This window comes from Cherax quadricarinatus, chromosome 23, assembly GCF_038502225.1.
Source record: "Cherax quadricarinatus isolate ZL_2023a chromosome 23, ASM3850222v1, whole genome shotgun sequence".
Lineage (NCBI taxonomy): Eukaryota > Metazoa > Arthropoda > Malacostraca > Decapoda > Parastacidae > Cherax > Cherax quadricarinatus.
This window is the reverse complement of record NC_091314.1, coordinates 21,995,685-22,014,034: the sequence shown is the minus strand read 5'-3', so window position 1 is coordinate 22,014,034 and position 18,350 is coordinate 21,995,685. Positions and strand designations below refer to the sequence as shown.

General features: G+C 40.4%; 1 protein-coding gene across 4 annotated transcripts in view; it reads left to right on the top strand.

Moving 5' to 3' along the window:
* LOC128685834 (aquaporin-11) overlaps window positions 1-18,350 on the top strand; it is a 110,551-nt gene that overhangs the window by 83,116 nt on the left and 9,085 nt on the right. For all 4 annotated transcript variants that reach the window (XM_070088017.1, XM_070088016.1, XM_053772531.2 and 1 more), the window contains exons 2-3: window positions 214-382; window positions 6,198-6,390. In XM_070088017.1, the coding sequence (XP_069944118.1) occupies window positions 217-382; window positions 6,198-6,390 (359 nt within the window). In that variant the 5' untranslated portion in view covers window positions 214-216. The remainder of the gene's footprint in view (window positions 1-213; window positions 383-6,197; window positions 6,391-18,350) is intronic.

The following is an 18,350-nucleotide window of genomic DNA, read 5'->3' as shown; positions in this document are numbered from 1 at the left end:
TCACCAGTGCCATCATCCTCCACAGAACGCGTCACCAATGTCATCGTCCCGTATAGCACGCATTACTAATCCCATCATCGCTCACAGAACAAGTTACTAACGCCTTCATTTCCCCATCCACAGAATACGTCACTCATCCCCCACAGAGCGTAAGTTACCATGACTGTTCTCTACAGAAACTACAGAAAACTCTAACATGACCAATCCCCACAGAACATGTCGATCGTGGTGTCGTCGCTCACCATTGCGACGCAGTTGGCCCTGTCGCATGTCATCCGTGGCCACCTGAGCGAGTTGATCCACAATGAGCTACTCAAGGGCTGTCTGCTGGAACTGGTTGCTGCGGCAGAGATGTGTGGCTCCTGCTTCGAGCTGATCATCAGTAGGTGGCCACTGCTTTGAAATAATCATAGGTACCATAGGTGTCTCCTGCTTTGAACTCGTTAGTGGGCGAAACAGGGAAGAGTGGCAGGTGAGTTGGGCTCTACAAGGTTTGACATTTTCGGTGCATAGATCTCTTGGATTTCACGGAACTCGTGCTTGAGGGTTTGCAGCTAACTCATGCACAGAAGTTAAACATCACTGTGCTCACCAGACTGCTCTCATTCATGGGTTATTACCAGGGCATTAACACATTAACAAGACTCCTTGTGGCGCATTTTGGTTCCCATTCCTCTTTCGGCTTCAGGATTACACAGTGGGCTTCTCAGCATTTCCCTTTCAAAAATAGAAGTGTTTCGAGTAATTTTATTCTATCAGGGATTTTCTCACACACACCTGACATCCACACACTTCTCTTTGACCTTCTACTTGGTTTAGTCTGGCAACACAACAGGTAATTTTCTTGGTGTCTTTTGAACCTTTGGTTGCTTCCTTAAATCCTTTGTTCAGTCAGGGGCATGCATGACCATCTAAGTTCTAAAAAATCTTTACTATTGCAAGACCTTGTTGGTTATTCTAGTGGGCTGTCATCATGACAGGAGTTTTTTTGAACTCTGGGTGTCTTCCAGAACACACACATGCACACACGATGTCTATAAGGATCTCCTTGGTAAAACCTTGCCATTCCTCCCCATCTGCTTCAAAATTAGCCATGAATTCCTTACAGCTGCTTTTGCACAGTTCTTTGGGTATCCTCTTTCAGTCTGTAAATCTTTGGAGAACACGTCCGCACACCTGTTATCTAAATACTCTTCCTGAGTAAAACGTTACCCTTCTACCCAGTTGATTTTCACAGCAGGACAGGAATTTCTCATTCCTGATATTCGAACCTTTGGTGTCTTCCAAACACCAGATGTCTGCATGCATAAAATCAACAAGATTTCTCTTTAGGAAACATCTTATGGTTATTCCTTTTACCATATAAATAGTATACAGTATTGACAAGTTGATAAGTAAGACACGTGTGCAGTATTAGGAATCTTTATTGACGAAATTTTTCACCTACGCTGCAGGCTTCATCACATACAGAGATAAGTAAATGACCCGAATGGAAATAAGTCACTTTGTCTGATTTTTTTTTATCCTGGGTTCTCTACACATATGCTGCTATATATATATATATATATATATATATATATATATATATATATATATATATATATATATATATATATATATATAATATATATATATATACATACATATATATATAATATATATATATATACATACATATATATATAATATATATATACATACATATATATATAATATATATATACATACATATATATATAATATATATATATACATACAGTGGACCCCCGGTTAACGATTTTAATCCGTGCAAGAGGGCTCATCGTTATGCGAAATAATCGTTATGCGAATGAATTTTCCCCATAAGAAATAATGGAAATAAAATTAATCCGTGCAAGACGCCCAAAAGTATGAAAAAAATTTTTTTTTACCACATGAAATGTTAATTTTAATACACACAAACTGAAAAAGGCATGCACAATTAAATGACACTTACTTTTATTGAAGATCTGGTGATGATTGATGGGATGGGAGGAGGGGAGAGCATTATCTTCTTACTGTTTAGAAGGGGAATCCCCTTCCATTACGACTTGAGGTAGCAAGTCCTTTTCCGGGGTTACTTCCCTTCTTCTTTTAATGCCACTAGGACCAGCTTGAGAGTCACTGGACCTCTGTCGCACAACAAATCTGTCCATAGAGCTCTGTACCTCCCGTTCCTTTACGATTTGTCTAAAATGGGCCACAACATTGTCATTGAAATAGTCACCAGCACGGCTTGCAACAGCTGTGTCAGGGTGATTTTCATCTATAAAGGTTTGCAGTTCAACCCACTGTGCACACATTTCCTTAATCTTTGAAGTAGGCACAATGGATTCCACAACTGGCATAGGCTTCTCATGGTTAGCCCCAAACCCTTCAAAATCTTTCTTAATTTCCATACTAATTCTCACCCTTTTTACCACAGGGTTGGCACTAGAAGCTTTCTTGGGGCCCATGGTCACTTATTTTCCAGAAACAGCACCGAAAACACTGTAATAATACGAAATATTCCGAGTGTATGCTTGGATGTTACCGCGGAGGCTGGCTGGTAAACAATGGGACGGCCGGCACATGTGAGGGCACATTGGACGCGTCTCGGACGAAAATCGGTAAGCGGGTTTTTAATCGGTATGCGCGGCAAAAATTTTGCGATAAAAGTAATCGTTATGCGGAAAAATCGCTATGTGATGCCATCGTTATGCGGGGGTCCACTGTATATATATATATATATATATATATATATATATATATATTTATATATATATATTTATATATATATATATATATATATATATATATATATATATATATATATATATATATATACACACACACATACACAGTGGACCCCCAGTTCACGTTATTAATCCGTTCCTGAGAGCTCATTGTAAAACAAAATTATCGGAAAGCGAATCAATTTTCCCCATAAGAAATAATGGAAATCAAATTAACCCGTGCAAGACACCCAAAAGTATGAAAAAAAAAACTTTTACCACATGAAATATTAAGTTTAATACAATAGAATAATCACAATAGAATAATTGACACTTACCTTTAATGAAGATCTGGTGATGATTGATGGGATGGGAGGGGAGAGTGTCGAAGTTTTTAATGTTTAGAAGGGGAACCCCCCTCCATTAGGACTTGAGGTAGCAAGTCCTTTTCTGGGGTTACTTCCCTTCTTCTTTTAATGCCACTAGAACCAGCTTGAGAGTCACTGGACTTCTGTCGCACAACATATCTGTCCATAGAGGCCTGTACCTCTCGTTCCTTTATGACTTTCCTAAAGTGGTTCACAACATTGTCAGTGTAATAGTCACCAGCACGGCTTGCAATAGCTGTGTTAGGGTGATTTTCATCCATAAAGGTTTGCAGTTCAACCCAATGTGCACACATTTCCTTAATTTTTGAAGTAGGCACAATGGATTCCACAACTGGCATAGGATTCTCAGGGTTAGCCCCAAACCCTTCAAAATCTTTCTTAATTTCCATACTAATTCTCACCCTTTTTACCACAGGGTTGGCACTAGAAGATTTCTTGGGGCCCATGGTGACTTATTTTGCAGAAACAAGCACCAAAAACAGTGATAATATGGAATGTACCGAATGTTTCCTTAGATGTGCGCACACTGGCTGGTTTGTAAACATTGGCACACACGGGGCAGTTCAGGCCACACGTGGACACGTCTCACACAAATCGTATTGCATACCGGGTTTTGTAATGGGAAACGAGGCCAATTTTTTGCGATATAATGCTTCGGATACTGGATTTATCGGATACCGATGACTTCGCGAACCGGGGGTCCACTGTGTATATATGTATATATGTGTATATACATGTATATATATATATATATATATATATATATATATATATATATATATATATATATATATGCATATATACATATATATATATATATATATATATAAATATATATATATATATATATACATGTATATATAATACATACATACATATACATACATACATATACATACATATACATACATGCACATACATACATGTACATACATACAGTGGAACCTCTACTTACAAGTACCCCAACATGCAAGTTTTTCAAGATACGAGCAGTCTCTTGGTTGATTTTTTGCTTCCAGGTGCGAGCGGGCCTCAAGGGAGATTCCTTGTTGCTGGTGAGGGGCTCTGGCGATGTTCAAGAGTAAACAAATGACGTCACCGTCCATTACCTGTCCAACTGGCCATTCCGATACACAGTCATGAATTGGTTGACATTATTTATACAATTATGTGCATTACAGTAATGCAGTAGTCGGCATAACTGTAAATCTTCTATTTTTTGTGTGAATAGAAATTCCGAATGGTAAACAAGAGTGTTATTATAAGAATATACATACTTACTAATAAATAAAAATAGTAATAATAATAATAATATAATAATATACATAATATAATATAAATTATCCTAAGAATACGTACTTACTAATGAATAATAATACATAATAATAATAATACGTATAATAATAATAATGTAATAATATACATACAATAATAATATATAATAATAATGTACTATAATAATTATAATACACGGCTTCGAAAGGACGGCAGTGAATACCACAACAATGCGGGAGCAGTTATGGCTGCCTCCATCTGTCACATAATGACATATTTTATTCATTCTAGAGTATATACAGTATCAGGTTTCTGTTATTTATATTGTTTATTATGTCATATGTTAGAGATGATATTAGGGAAATATTGAGGTACATTTTGTTGTGCCTGGAATTCCACTGCAATGGATTTATTCCATTTCATTTAATTTAAATGAGGAAAATTGACTCAACAAACGAGCAAATCGAGATGCGAGCAAGGTCACAGAACAGATTCAACTCAAAAGTAGAGGTTCCACCATAGTAGGCACAATGATAGGAGTGCATATTTTGTATAGTAAGTTCAAACTTATGAAGAGTGGAAGGGTGTGTTGTCTGGTGCAGGAATTGGTGATCATACACACTGCAGCTTTCTTTGTACCCATCAACACACTTTATATGCATTCACACATCGTAACCTATGCAAAGAAATAAAATTGTTTACTGTTTGTTTATTTAAGGTGATTGGTCATGGTAGATTGCCAAGCACAAATACCATAGGTGAGGTAAGGGTAGATTAGAGAGTGGTATAGTGTAAGTAGTTCTGTTTGGGGTACATAGTACCATATCTTGAAAAAAATGCCTACTGTTTTGGATGCCTTCTTGGCTATTTGTTGACTATAGATCTGAAATTTAAGGCAGCAATCAAGGTGTAGCCCTAAAAAATTGCCCTCAGTGTCTTGCAATGGGGAGCACCTTGCAGCTCCTTGTCACCTGCTCTCCCAACTAATGTACCTATGTTTACCATGTATTCCCTATAGACTGGAAAAAGTGTGATCTTGATGTGAAACATTCTTAGTAAAGGTATCACTTCTGCTACAGTTAGAGACATCTTTTATTATCTTGTTTTACAGTTTATTCTCCAATAATTTTTAGAGTGAACTTGTTTATACTTATGGTTCTTATCTTTATCCCTCCTTTTCATTTGAAAATTGTTCTACCATGTACTCTGCTTGTACAGATAGTATAGAACATTGTATACCAATCCTAGTCTTCATTATATTATAGATTCATTATTTATCTCAACTTTCAGTTCTTCAACTGCAATATAACATTCAATTTAGTTAACACTTATCAAAATTAATACAGTATATTTAAAAATTATTTCTAGGTATTTACATTTTGTAAATAGCGTTACTCTTCAACTCCCAATTTTTTTTTCTACTCCTCGCAGACTAAATTTCATCCACTGGTAATCAGTAATGGAACTTATTTTTAATGCATACTCCTTTCATTAGGGGGAAGGATTACTTTAGGCTTGTGAAGGGGTCTTGATCCAAAGAATTGGAAGTACCCTTCACATTATGTGGATGAAACTGGATTACCCCCTTTTCTCCAGACACTATGTGATCCCTATTAGTTCAGCAATTCTCACAAATATAATTACTGTATAATAAAGTTTTTATTCATTATTATACAATATGTAACAAATTCACTCACTGAAAGTGTGTAAAATACTGTACCTAACTGCAAATTTGCTTGCAAAATACTGTAGTGTATGTGAAATATTTGAGTAAGGTAATTTAACTCTTTCCTGATTCCAGTTGCTGACAACTATGGTGTATATGCTTATGCTGTTTACCTCTTCCTGATGACCATATGGTGGGGCCAGTCTTGGGGTACTGCCACTGCTTGCCCATACAGTTTGCTAGAGGAATATGTGGAGGTCGGTGCTAACCCTCTGCATGTAGTTCTCAAGATAATTGCTCAGGTCATAGGTGGTCTGGCATCTTTCAGGTGAGTATTAGTTATGCCACTCAATTATGAGATTACATTAAAAATTGTGTAATACATATAGAGAATCTGCTATGCTCGGGATTTTGGAATAAACAACGTAACAGTGTGTATACTGTATGCATACACAGTACAGTGGTACCTCGAGTTTCAAACAGCTCCCAACTCTAGCAATTATGTAAGTGTATTTTTGTAAGTGCTTTTGTAAGTGTATTTTTGGGGGTCTGAAATGGACTAATCTAATGTACATTATTCCTTATGGGAACAAATTCGCTCAGTATCGGCACTTGAGCAGCCTTTTGGAACGAATTAAGTTCGTAACTCGAGGTACCATTGTACAGTGGTCCCTCGATAATCGTAGTTCTCGAGAGTCATAGATTTCGGAAATCACAGGGATATTTTCGTATAAACATGGGCTCGCTAATCGTAGATTGACTCGCGAATAGTAGGTTGTCCGGGACCCATACGCACGGTGTGAGCCGGGGCGGCCTCCCTACCCAGCCAGACTGGCATTGTTTACCAGTGAGCGAAGGTCCCCTCACATGCCCCTACAAAATATTTCATAATATTCCACTCATTTTAGTGCTTGCAAGTACTAAATAAGCTACCATGGCTCCAAAGAAAGCTCCTAGTGCCAAGCCTTTGGTAAAGAAGGTGAGAAATACGATTGAATTTAAGAAAAACATCATTGAACAATATGAAAGTGGCATAAGTGTGGCCAAACTGGCCAGGATGCATAACAAACCCTACACAACCATATGTTCCATCATGGCCAAGAAAAAGGAAATCAAGGATGCTGTTGTTGCAAAGGGGGTAAATATGCTGACAAAAATGAAATCACTAGTACTCGAAGAGGTTGAGAAGTTATTATTGGTGTGGATAAATGAGAAACAATTAGCAGGAGATAGTGTTATGACATGGATTATTTGTGAAAAGGCTAGGCAGTTGCACGACGATCTGGTAAAGAAATTGCCTGCAAATAGTGGTGATGTGAGTGAATTTAACCCTTTCAGGGTCCGTCCCGTAGATCTACGGCTTTACATTCAGGGTCCAAACCGTAGATCTACGCCATGAGCTCAGCTCACTCTTATAAACTGTGAGTGGTACATTTGGGCCTAGATATGAGAGAATACATCTATGTGGTATGTGTGCACCACATAAAACAGATCCTGCAGCACACTGTGTATAATGAGAGAAAAAAAATGAAATCATGATTTTTCGATTAAAACAGCAACTTTGCAGTGTTTTTTCGTATGTTTTTTATAGTTGTATTTGCGATTTCTTGGTCTCATTTGATAGAATGGAAGACATATTACAGAAATAGAGATGATTTTGATTGGTTTTAGCACTGGAAATGGCTTGAAACTGAGCTCAAAGTAGCGGAAATGTTAAATTTTTGCCGATATTCAAGAGTAAACAAACGACCTCACACGTCTAATACACATCAGCTGGTGGGTCTAATATACATTCACAAATATGGTGATGATATTTATACAATTATTACAGTATTGCATAACAGTAAATCTTCTATTTTTTGGTGTGAATAAAAATTCATTATGTGAATAAAAAATCAAAATGGAATTTATTTGTAAAGCCTCAAAACATAACTAATGAACAGAGGAAATGTTAGTTTAGTGCCAGGAATGCCTACATTGTTCATTCTGGACCCTATTTTGAAATTGGAATATTTTGAACTTTGTGTTAAATTGGCCAAATTAACAATTTCCGATCACTTTATTTTGTAGTTGAAACAGTTGACTTGGCGATTTCTTGTGCTCAATCGATAGAATAGAAGTAATACTAGTGAAATAGCTAAGAATTTGGTTGATTGGAATAATGTAATTGGCCTAAAATGGGAGTCAAAGTCGGCAAAATCACCGATTCGTAAATATCGCTGACACATCAAAATTCGCGAGAGCATAATTTCGTCAATTTTCCACCAAATTTCGTACTTTTTGTTTTATTACCTTCACAAAAAGATTCTCTACGATTTCATAAGAAAAAATAACAAATTTTTTTTTTGAAAATTCTTGGCCACTGGTGCGTGACTCCAGATTTGGGCCTTGGACCCTGAAAGGGTTAAGGCCAGCAAAGGTTGGTTTGAGAGATTTAAGAACCGTAGTGGCATACACAGTGTGGTAAGGTATGGTGAGGCTGCCAGTTCGGACCACAAAGCGGCTGAAAAATACGTGCATGAATTCAAGGAGTACATAGAGGCTGAAGGACTGAAACCTGAACAAGTGTTCAATTGTGACAAAACAGGCCTCTTTTGGAAGAAAAAGCCAAAGAGGACCTGCATTACACAGGAGGAAAAGGCGCTGCCAGGACACATGCCTGTGAAAGACATGCTGACGCTCATGTTCTGTGCTAATACTAGTGGGGATTTCAAAGTGAAGCCATTACTAGTGTACCATTCTGAAAATCCCAGAGTGTTCAGGAGAAACAGTGTTATGATGAGTAAATTGTGTGTGTTTTGGAAATCTAATAGTAAGGCATGGGTCACGAGGGAAATTTTCGTCGAGTAGTTTAATGAAGTGTGAAGAATTACCTCCTGGAAAAGAAATTGGATCTCAAGTGCCTCCTAGTAATGGACAATGCACCTGCTCATCCTCCAAACTTGGATCACCTAATTTTCGAGGAGTTTGGGTTCATCACAGTAAAGTTCTTGCCCCCGAATACCACTCCTCTCCTCCAGCCCATGGACCAGCAGGTCATTGCAAGCTTTAAAAAACTCTACACCAAAGCAATGTTTTAAAGGTGCTTGAATGTGACCTCACACTCACTTGATCCTAAGAGATTTTTGGAGAGAACACTTCAGCATCCTCCATTGCATAAGCCTTATAGGTATGGCTTGGGAGGGAGTGACTACCAGGACTTTGAACTCTGCTTGGAGAAAATTGTGGCCAGACTGTGTCGACAAGAGGGATTTTGAAGGGTTTGGGACTGACACTGATGAGCCTATGTCTGTTGTTAAATCTATTGTGGCACTGGGGAGTTCCATGGGGTTGGATGTGAGTTTGGAGTATGTGGAAGAGTTGGTGGAAGACCACAACGAAGAGCTCACCACTGAGGAGCTGCAAGAGCTTCAGCAGGAAGAGCAACAGATCGCAGCTCAGCATCTTGTTGCAGAGGAGGAAGAAGAGAGATGGAAGAAGGTGCCTTCTTCAGAAATTAAGGAGATTTTTGCAATGTGGGATAAGATGGAAAGATTTATGGAGAAACATCAGTCTGACAAGGCTGTTGTAAGCCATGTTGGCAACATGTACAGTGACAAAGTCTTGGGCCATTTTAGGGAAGTGTTGAAGAGACACCAGAAACAGAGCTCTCTGGACAATTATTGTGCGAGACAGGACTCCAGTGACTCTCAAGCTGGCCCTAGTGGCATTAAGAAACAGAGAAGAGAAGCAACCCCAGAAAAGCAATTGGTACCTGAGGTGTTGCTGGAAGGGGATTCCCATTCCAAACTGTAAATAATCCAATCTCTCTCTTCCTCCAGTCTCCCATACACTAAGAAGAATCTCCAATAAAGGTAAGTGTTATGCTGTTAATGTTTCATTCATCATGTCCCATTGTATTGTTTATGTACTACATCTATATTTCATGTAAAAAAATTTTTGTGTTAATACTTCTGGGTGTCAGGAACGGATTAATTGTATTTACATTATTTCTTATGGGGAAAATTCATTCAAAAATCGTATATTTCGATAATAGTAGCTCCTCCAGGAACGGATTAAATACGATAAATGAGGGACCACTGTATATATATATTGTGGGGTTACTGCAAGTATTATCCAGAAGGCTGAGGAGGGGTTGTTGAAGTGGTTCAGACATTTAGAGAAGATGGAACGAAATAGAATGACTTGGAGAGCATTTAAATCCATAGTGGAAGGAAGGCTGGGTAGGGGGTAGACCTAGGAAAGGTTGGAAAGAGGGGGTAAAGGAGGTTTTGTGTGTGAGGGGCTTGGACTACCAGCATGCGTGCGTGAGCATGTTAGATAGGAGCGTGGGGAGACAAATGGTTTTTATGATTTGACGTGCTGTTGGAGTGTGAGCAAAGTAACATTTATAAAGAGATTCAGGGAAACCAGTTAGACAGACTGGAGGTGGGAAGTACATTGCTTGTGCTCTGAAGGAGGGATGTTGATATGTGCAGGTTTTTAACTGTAAGGCCATTCCATGTCAAGTGGACCAGGGGTCTCCACCTGGATATCTCCAATTTTGATAAAATTGTACAAGAAGGTTGGCATATATGTCATGCTAAATTTGGAAAAGTTTTAGTTCATGCTATTCAATAGTAGTAATGCTATGGCCCTTGAGTGGAGGCAGGTGAAAATTTCACCAACCCACAGCACACAGTCAGTGGTGTTCAGGTTATTACTGTGGTAGATCTAGAAGAGTAAAAGTTGTGTAAATAGACGACACCCCTTTACAACTTTTGGAGCTGATTTCCAAAATTGCAGTCCTAAAACTTGTATGCTTTTACATTTTTTTCACAGTATTAAGCCAAAATAGGCAAAAAATTTGTCAGGTGAAATTGAATCTTGAATTCAACTGCCTATATCTCTAAAGGAAAACATTATTTTAGTATGACATTGGATAGCTGGCTACAATACTAAAATACTAAAATAATGTTTTCCTTTAGAGATATAGGCAGCTGAATTCAATATTTGATTTTATGCAACAGATTTTTTTGCCTAATTTGTGAAAAAAGTAAAAGCCTTCAAGTTTTAGGACTGCAATTTTTTAAATCAGCTCCAAAAGTTATACAGGCATGTCTGCTTACACAACTTTTACTCTTCAAGATCTGTTATCAATAACCTGAATATTGTTGATTACGTACCGCGGGTCAGTGAAATTTTCACTTGCCACCACTCTGAGGGCCATAGCATTACTACTTACCTGGAGAGAGTTTCGGGGGTCAACGCCCCCGCGGCCCGGTCTGTGACCAGGCCTCCTGGTGGATCAGCGCCTGATCAACCAGGCTGTTGCTGCTGGCTGCACGCAAACCAACGTACGAGCCACAGCCCGGCTGATCAGGAACTGACTTTAGGTGCTTGTCCAGTGCCAGCTTGAAGACTGCCAGGGGTCTGTTGGTAATCCCCCTTATGTGTGCTGGGAGGCAGTTGAACAGTCTCGGGCCCCTGACACTTATTGTGTGGTCTCTTAACGTGCTAGTGACACCCCTGCTTTTCATTGGGGGGATGGTGCATCGTCTGCCAAGTCTTTTGCTTTCGTAGTGAGTGATTTTCGTGTGCAAGTTCGGTACTAGTCCCTCTAGGATTTTCCAGGTGTATATAATCATGTATCTCTCCCTCCTGCATTCCAGGGAATACAGGTTTAGAAACCTCAAGCGCTCCCAGTAATTGAGGTGTTTTATCTCCGTTATGCGCGCCGTGAAAGTTCTCTGTACATTTTCTAGGTCGGCAATTTCACCTGCCTTGAAAGGTGCTGTTAGAGTGCAGCAATATTCCAGCCTAGATAGAACAAGTGACCTGAAGAGTGTCATCATGGGCTTGGCCTCCCTAGTTTTGAAGGTTCTCATTATCCATCCTGTCATTTTTCTAGCAGATGCGATTGATACAATGTTATGGTCCTTGAAGGTGAGATCCTCCGACATAATCACTCCCAGGTCTTTGACGTTGGTGTTTCGCTCTATTTCGTGGCCAGAATTTGTTTTGTACTCTAACTAAAATGTACACTAACTAAAATTTTCCCAGAGTTAGTTTGATATATATGCCAGTCGTCATGTAAAATCTTATCGAAATTGGAGTTGGTCAGGTAGGGACGCTTTTCAAAATTGGTCCACTTGACATGGAATGACCCTCTAGTATAGGCATGCCTCTGGCAAGACAGTGATGGAGTGAATGATAATGAAAGTGTTTCTTCTTTTCTCGGGTCACTCTGCCTCAGAGGGAAATGGCCAATGTGTTAGTAATATAATAATAATGATAATAATATAATATCTCCTAGGTTGTAGGTTGGTAGACAGCAACCACCCAGGGAGGTACTACCGTCCTGCCAAGTGAGTGTAAAACGAAAACCTGTAATTGTTTTACATGATGGTAGGATTGCTGGTGTCTTTTTTCTGTCTCATAAACTTGGAAGATTTCAGATACATCTTGCTACTACTTCTTACACTTAGGTCACATCAGACATACATGTACAAGCATATATATACACACCCCTCTGGGGTTTCTTCTATTTTCTTTCTAGTTCTTGTTCTTGTTTATTTCCTCTTATCTCCATGGGAAAGTGGAACAGAATTCTTCCTCCGTAAGCCATGTGTGTTGTAAGAGGCGACTAAAATACCGGGAGCAAGGGGCTAGTAACCCCTTCTCCTGTATAGATTACTGAATTTAAAAAGAGAAACTTTTGTTTTTCTTTTTGGGCCACCCTGCCTCGGTGGGATACGGCTGGTTTGTGGAAAAAAAAAAATATAATATCTTTATTTACTACAAGTACATTTACATGGTATACAGCCCTAGCAGACATCAATGACGTACTACTACTATATATAAAGCTGCTTGTTATGCAGAGCATTTTGGGCAAATTCTGTCAGTTTTGTCCCAGGATGTGACCCAAACCAGTCGACTAATTCCCAGGTACCCATTTTACTGATGGGTGAACATAGACAACTGGTGTAAAGAAACACACCCAGTGTTTCTACCCTTGCTGGGAATTGATCCCAGACCCTCGTCATGTGAAGCGAGAGCTTTAGCCACCGGGCCACGGGGCACCGTGGCCTGGTGGCATATACATATACTCAACATGGTACAACATAGAAATTTATCTAATATGAAATATAAGTCTTAGGTAGCAGGTTGGTAGACAGCAACTGCCCAGGGAGGTACTGCTGTCCTACCAGGCGAGTGTAAAATGGAAGCCTGTAATTGTTATACATGATGGTAGGATTGCTGGTGTCTTTTTTCTGCCTCATCATGAGCATGCAAGATTTCATGTATGTCTTGCTACTTCTACCTACACTAAGGTCAGACTACACACTTATGTTTAAGCATGTTGAAAAGTAAGACACATATGCAACAGTTAGGTATCTTTATTCTAAAACGTTTCGTCTACACCGTATGCTTCTTCAGTCAAATACAGAGGAGTTTAGCAGAAGCAGTAGAGATGTGAAGACGATGTAATCAGTCCATCACCCTTGAAAACATAGTACAAGCATATACATATATACGCACCCCTCTGGGTTTTCTTCTATTTTCTCATTAGCTTTTGTTCTTGTTTAGTTCAGCTTATCTCCATAGGAAAGTGGAACAGAATTCTTCATAAGAGGCGACTAATGTGCCGGGAGCAAGGGGCTAGTAACCCCTTCTCCTGTATTACTAAAGCTGAAATGCATTTACCCAGTAGACCATAAAAATGACAATTCTTAATTTAATGGACTTTGTCCATTGCTTCCAAAGGTTGTTTGGCCACTGATTTTGTCCATTATATCTGAAATCTGTCAAATCAAGGTACAGTGGACCCTCGGCTAATGCCTTTAATCCTTAAACAGTCCAAACATATACATACGTTCTCTCGCGTAGCTCCCCAAACGTATATATACGTTTCATTTGTCATTCATTCAACATTGGCACGATAGGCCTGAGTCGCCTAGACATGAGAGAATGGGTGTGTGCACTCAATGTGCGCCATACTAAAAAAATTGGGGACACCTGGGTACCACATGCTTTTTTTTCCTAAAAAAAAAACTATTTTTTTTTTCCTCAAAATATTCAGGGCGCTACGCGAGAGAACGTATATATACGTTTGGACCGTTTAAGAGTTAATCTGTTCCAGAGATTTAGGCTTTAGCCGAATTAATTTTCCAACTAAGAAATAATGGAAATCCAATTAATCCGTTCCAAACACCCAAAAGTATTAAACAAAATAATTTTTTTAAATGAAATATGCATTACCCTCCACATAAAACAATGAAACATGCACAATAAACAATACTGAAATGACACTTTACGTTATTGTGGACTTGTTGATGAGTGATGAGATGGGACATTGTTTTTCTTGAACACTCTGGGACATGCAGGGAGTGTAGCACGCATGCAGGGAGTGTAGCTGACATGCAGGGAATGTAGCAGGCATGCAGGGAGTGTAGCAGGTATGCAGGGAGTGTAGCAGGTATGCAGGGAGTGTAGCTGGCATGCAGGGAGTGTAGCTGGCATGCAGGGAGTGTAGCTGGCATGCAGGGAGTGTAGCAGGTATGCAGGGAGTGTAGCAGGCATGCAGGGAGTGTAGCAGGCATGCAGGGAGTGTAGCAGGTATGTAGGGAGTGTAACAGACATGCAAGGAGTGTAGCAGGTATGTAGGGAGTGTAGCAGGCATGCAGGGAGTGTAGCAGGTATGTAGGGAGTGTAACAGACATGCAGGGAGGGTAGCTGACATGCAGGGAGTGTAGCTGACATGCAGGGAGTGTAGCAAGTATGCAGGGAGTGTAGCAAGTATGCAGGGAGTGTAGCAGGCATGCAGGGAGTGTAGCAGGTATGCAGGGAGTGTAGCAGGCATGCCAGGAGTGTAGCAGGCATGCAGGAGGTGTAGCAGGCATGCAGGGAGTGTAACTGACATGCAGGGAGTGTAGCTGATATGCAGGGAGTGTAGCAGGCATGCAGGAAATGTAGCTGACATGCAGGGAGTGTAGCAGACATGCAGGGAGTGTAGCTGACATGCAGGGAGTGTAGCTGACATGCAGGGAGTGTAGCTGACATGCAGGGAGTGTAGCAGACATGCAGGGAGTGTAGCAGACATGCAGGGAGTGTAGCAGACATGCAGGGAGTGTAGCAGACATGCAGGGAGTGTAGCAGACATGCAGGGAGTGTAGCAGACATGCAGGGAGTGTAGCAGACATGCAGGGAGTGTAGCTGACATGCAGGGAGTGTAGCAGACATGCAGGGAGTGTAGCAGACATGCAGGGAGTGTAGCAGACATGCAGGGAGTGTAGCAGACATGCAGGGAGTGTAGCAGACATGCAGGAGTGTAGCAGACATGCAGGGAGTGTAGCAGACATGCAGGGAGTGTAGCAGACATGCTGGGAGTGTAGCTACGAGTTTTTTCTTAAATTTTATTGTTTGTTTCCTTCTTTATCACAGGGCTGCACTAGATACACTACACTGTACTTTCTTTGGGCCCATTGTGGATTATTTAGCAGTTAGCTAGAGCTTCATTTAAGGAGGTTATTAATAGAGTATTCAAGAGGTTGCTAGTAGAATTACAGTAAATCAACCATTCAAATCATTATGAAGCTCTGTGTAGTCTGCAGTCAATCAAACAAACGGGCTTCCACATGGATAAATTGTCATTTTTGTGGAAATTGGTGTCACGCCCCTTGTGCAGACATCCAAGAACTAGCTACAAGCAGTATTAAAACAGGTAAGTGTTTTTGGGTATGCCCAAATGAGATAAATCTGTGGACTAAAATCACAAGGGTATTAAAAGAGGATAACATCAAAGCTGCTTTCATAGAAAACCTGGAAGCATTCTACAACAGATCAGAACATAAAAAGTCTGGGCTGAATGGTACTGCCCTTGATACTGACCATGTAGTCAGAAACTGTAAGGCTGGAGGTGATGTCCTGGTATTCAGTAAATGTGGGGCTGATAGTGCTGTCCTGGGAGACAGTAATGGTGAAACTGGAGGTGCAGTCCTGGGAGAGAGTAATGGTGAAGCTGGAGGTGCTGTTCTGGGAGGCAGTAATGGTGAAGCTGGAGGTGCTGTCCTGGGAGACAGTAATGGTGAAGCTGGAGATTTTGTCCAGGTAGTCGGGAATTATACGCAGGAAGGAATACATATAAATGACCTCATAGGGGACAGGAGCCGTAGTGGGGAAACAAGTGTAGTCAAAGATAAGATAAAACCAATATTGCAAACTAGAAATACCACAGGAAATAGCAAACAAGAGGACTCCACTAGCAATAGTGAGGATATATTACCAAAAACAACTGGTGGGAGCTCCATTGTTGGTGCTAGGGAGGATAGGAATAAGACAGGGAAACATGCACCAACAGGGAATACAGTCACAGAAACCCAAGGCAAACGGAAACCAAGCCTGTGCACATACTATGCACTTGGTATCTGCAGACATGGGAAATCTGGAAAAACAGACGGGACGTGCAACTATGACCACCCTAGAAAATGCCGTGCCCATATGACAACAGGAAAATGCAAACTCCCTTCCTGTAAGCTTTTTCACCCTGAAATGTGTACCTCTTCAGTACAGGAAAGACTGTGCTATAACTTAAATTGCCAGGCACACCATCTAAAGGGGACAAAAAGATACAAAACATCCAGGCCATGGGAAAACCTGGGTAGCCACAGCCACTCAAGAGGGAGAGGTTTTTTAGTGCCAGGAAGGAAAAAAAACTGGCAGGAAATGGCAGAAATCGTACACCAAATCCAGTCATTCCTGGAGTGGAACCACAGTCGATGGCCTCCACTCCAAACCAACAAATACAGATACTAATGCCGGAAAAAAAATTCCCCCCCAGTACCAACAATACCACCAGTCCGATGACATTCTTCTTTGCAAATATACAGGGTCTAAAGCCAGCAACAAACAACGAAATACCTTTCATCCGTGGACTGGTTGCAGAGGCAAAGGCAATGTTCGCGGCTTTCACTGAGACCCACATAAAGGATCACTTGGACAACGAAATATGGATCCCAGGTTACAACCTATACAGATGTGACAGAGTGAACAGGCAAAAGGGGGGGGGGGGGTTGGCCTGTACATTGCAGAGTCACTTGTTTGCACAGAACTGCTTAATGCCTCAAATGATGTAGTGGAAGTTTTAGCAGTAAAGGTCGAGAACCAAAACCTAGTCATTGTGGTAGTCTACAAGCCTCCGGATACAACATCCCAGCAATTCCAGGAACAGCTGTTAAAAATTAATCACTGTCTGGAAAATCTTCCAGCTCCTGCACCCAACATCTTGCTCCTGGGGGATTTCAACTTAAGGCACCTAAAATGGAGGAATATAGCAATTAATATTGTTGCAGTAATAACACCAGGAGGCAGCTCTGATGAAAACTCACACTCACACGAGCTCTTAAATCTCTGCACAAAATTCAATTTAAACCAGCAAATAGAGCCTACTAGACTGGAGAATACACTAGACCTCATCTTCACTAACAATGATGATCTGATAAGAAATGTCACCATATAAAAACAATATACTCAGATCACAATATAATTGAGGTTCAGGCATGTATGCGTGGACCCCCAGACCGACATAATGAGATTAGTCACGAGGAAACATTCACCAAATTCAACTTCAATAACAAAAACATAAAGTGGGACCAAGTAAACCAAGTCCTAACCGATATAAGATGGGAAGATATACTAAGCAACACAGACCCCAACTTATGCCTAGAACAGATTAACTTGGTGGCACTCGATGTATGCACAAGGCTTATTCCTCTAAGAAAAAGGAGGAGTAGATGTAAAATAGAAAGAGACAGGCGCTCCCTTTACAGGCGATGGAAAAGAATAACAGAGTGGCTAAAAGAGGTCAATATATCTGAAATGCGTAGGGAAACACTGGTCAAAGAAATAGCAAGCATCGAACTTAAGCTAAAGGAATCTTATAGGAGTCAGGAATCGCGGGAAGAACTAAAAGCCATAAATGAAATCGAAAGAAACCCAAAGTATTTCTTCAAATCAAAGTCGAGAACAACGTCCAGTATTGGGCCCCTACTTAAACAAGATGGGTCCTACACAGATGACAGCAAGGAAATGAGTGAGCTACTCAAGTCCCAATATGACTCAGTTTTTAGCAAGCCGCTAACCAGACTGAGAGTCGAAGATCAAAATAAATTTTTTATGAGAGAGCCACAGAATTTGGTTAACACAAGCCTATCCGATGTTATCCTGACGCCAAATGACTTCGAACAGGCGATAACTGACATGCCCATGCACTCTGCCCCAGGGCCCGACTCATGGAACTCCGTGTTCATC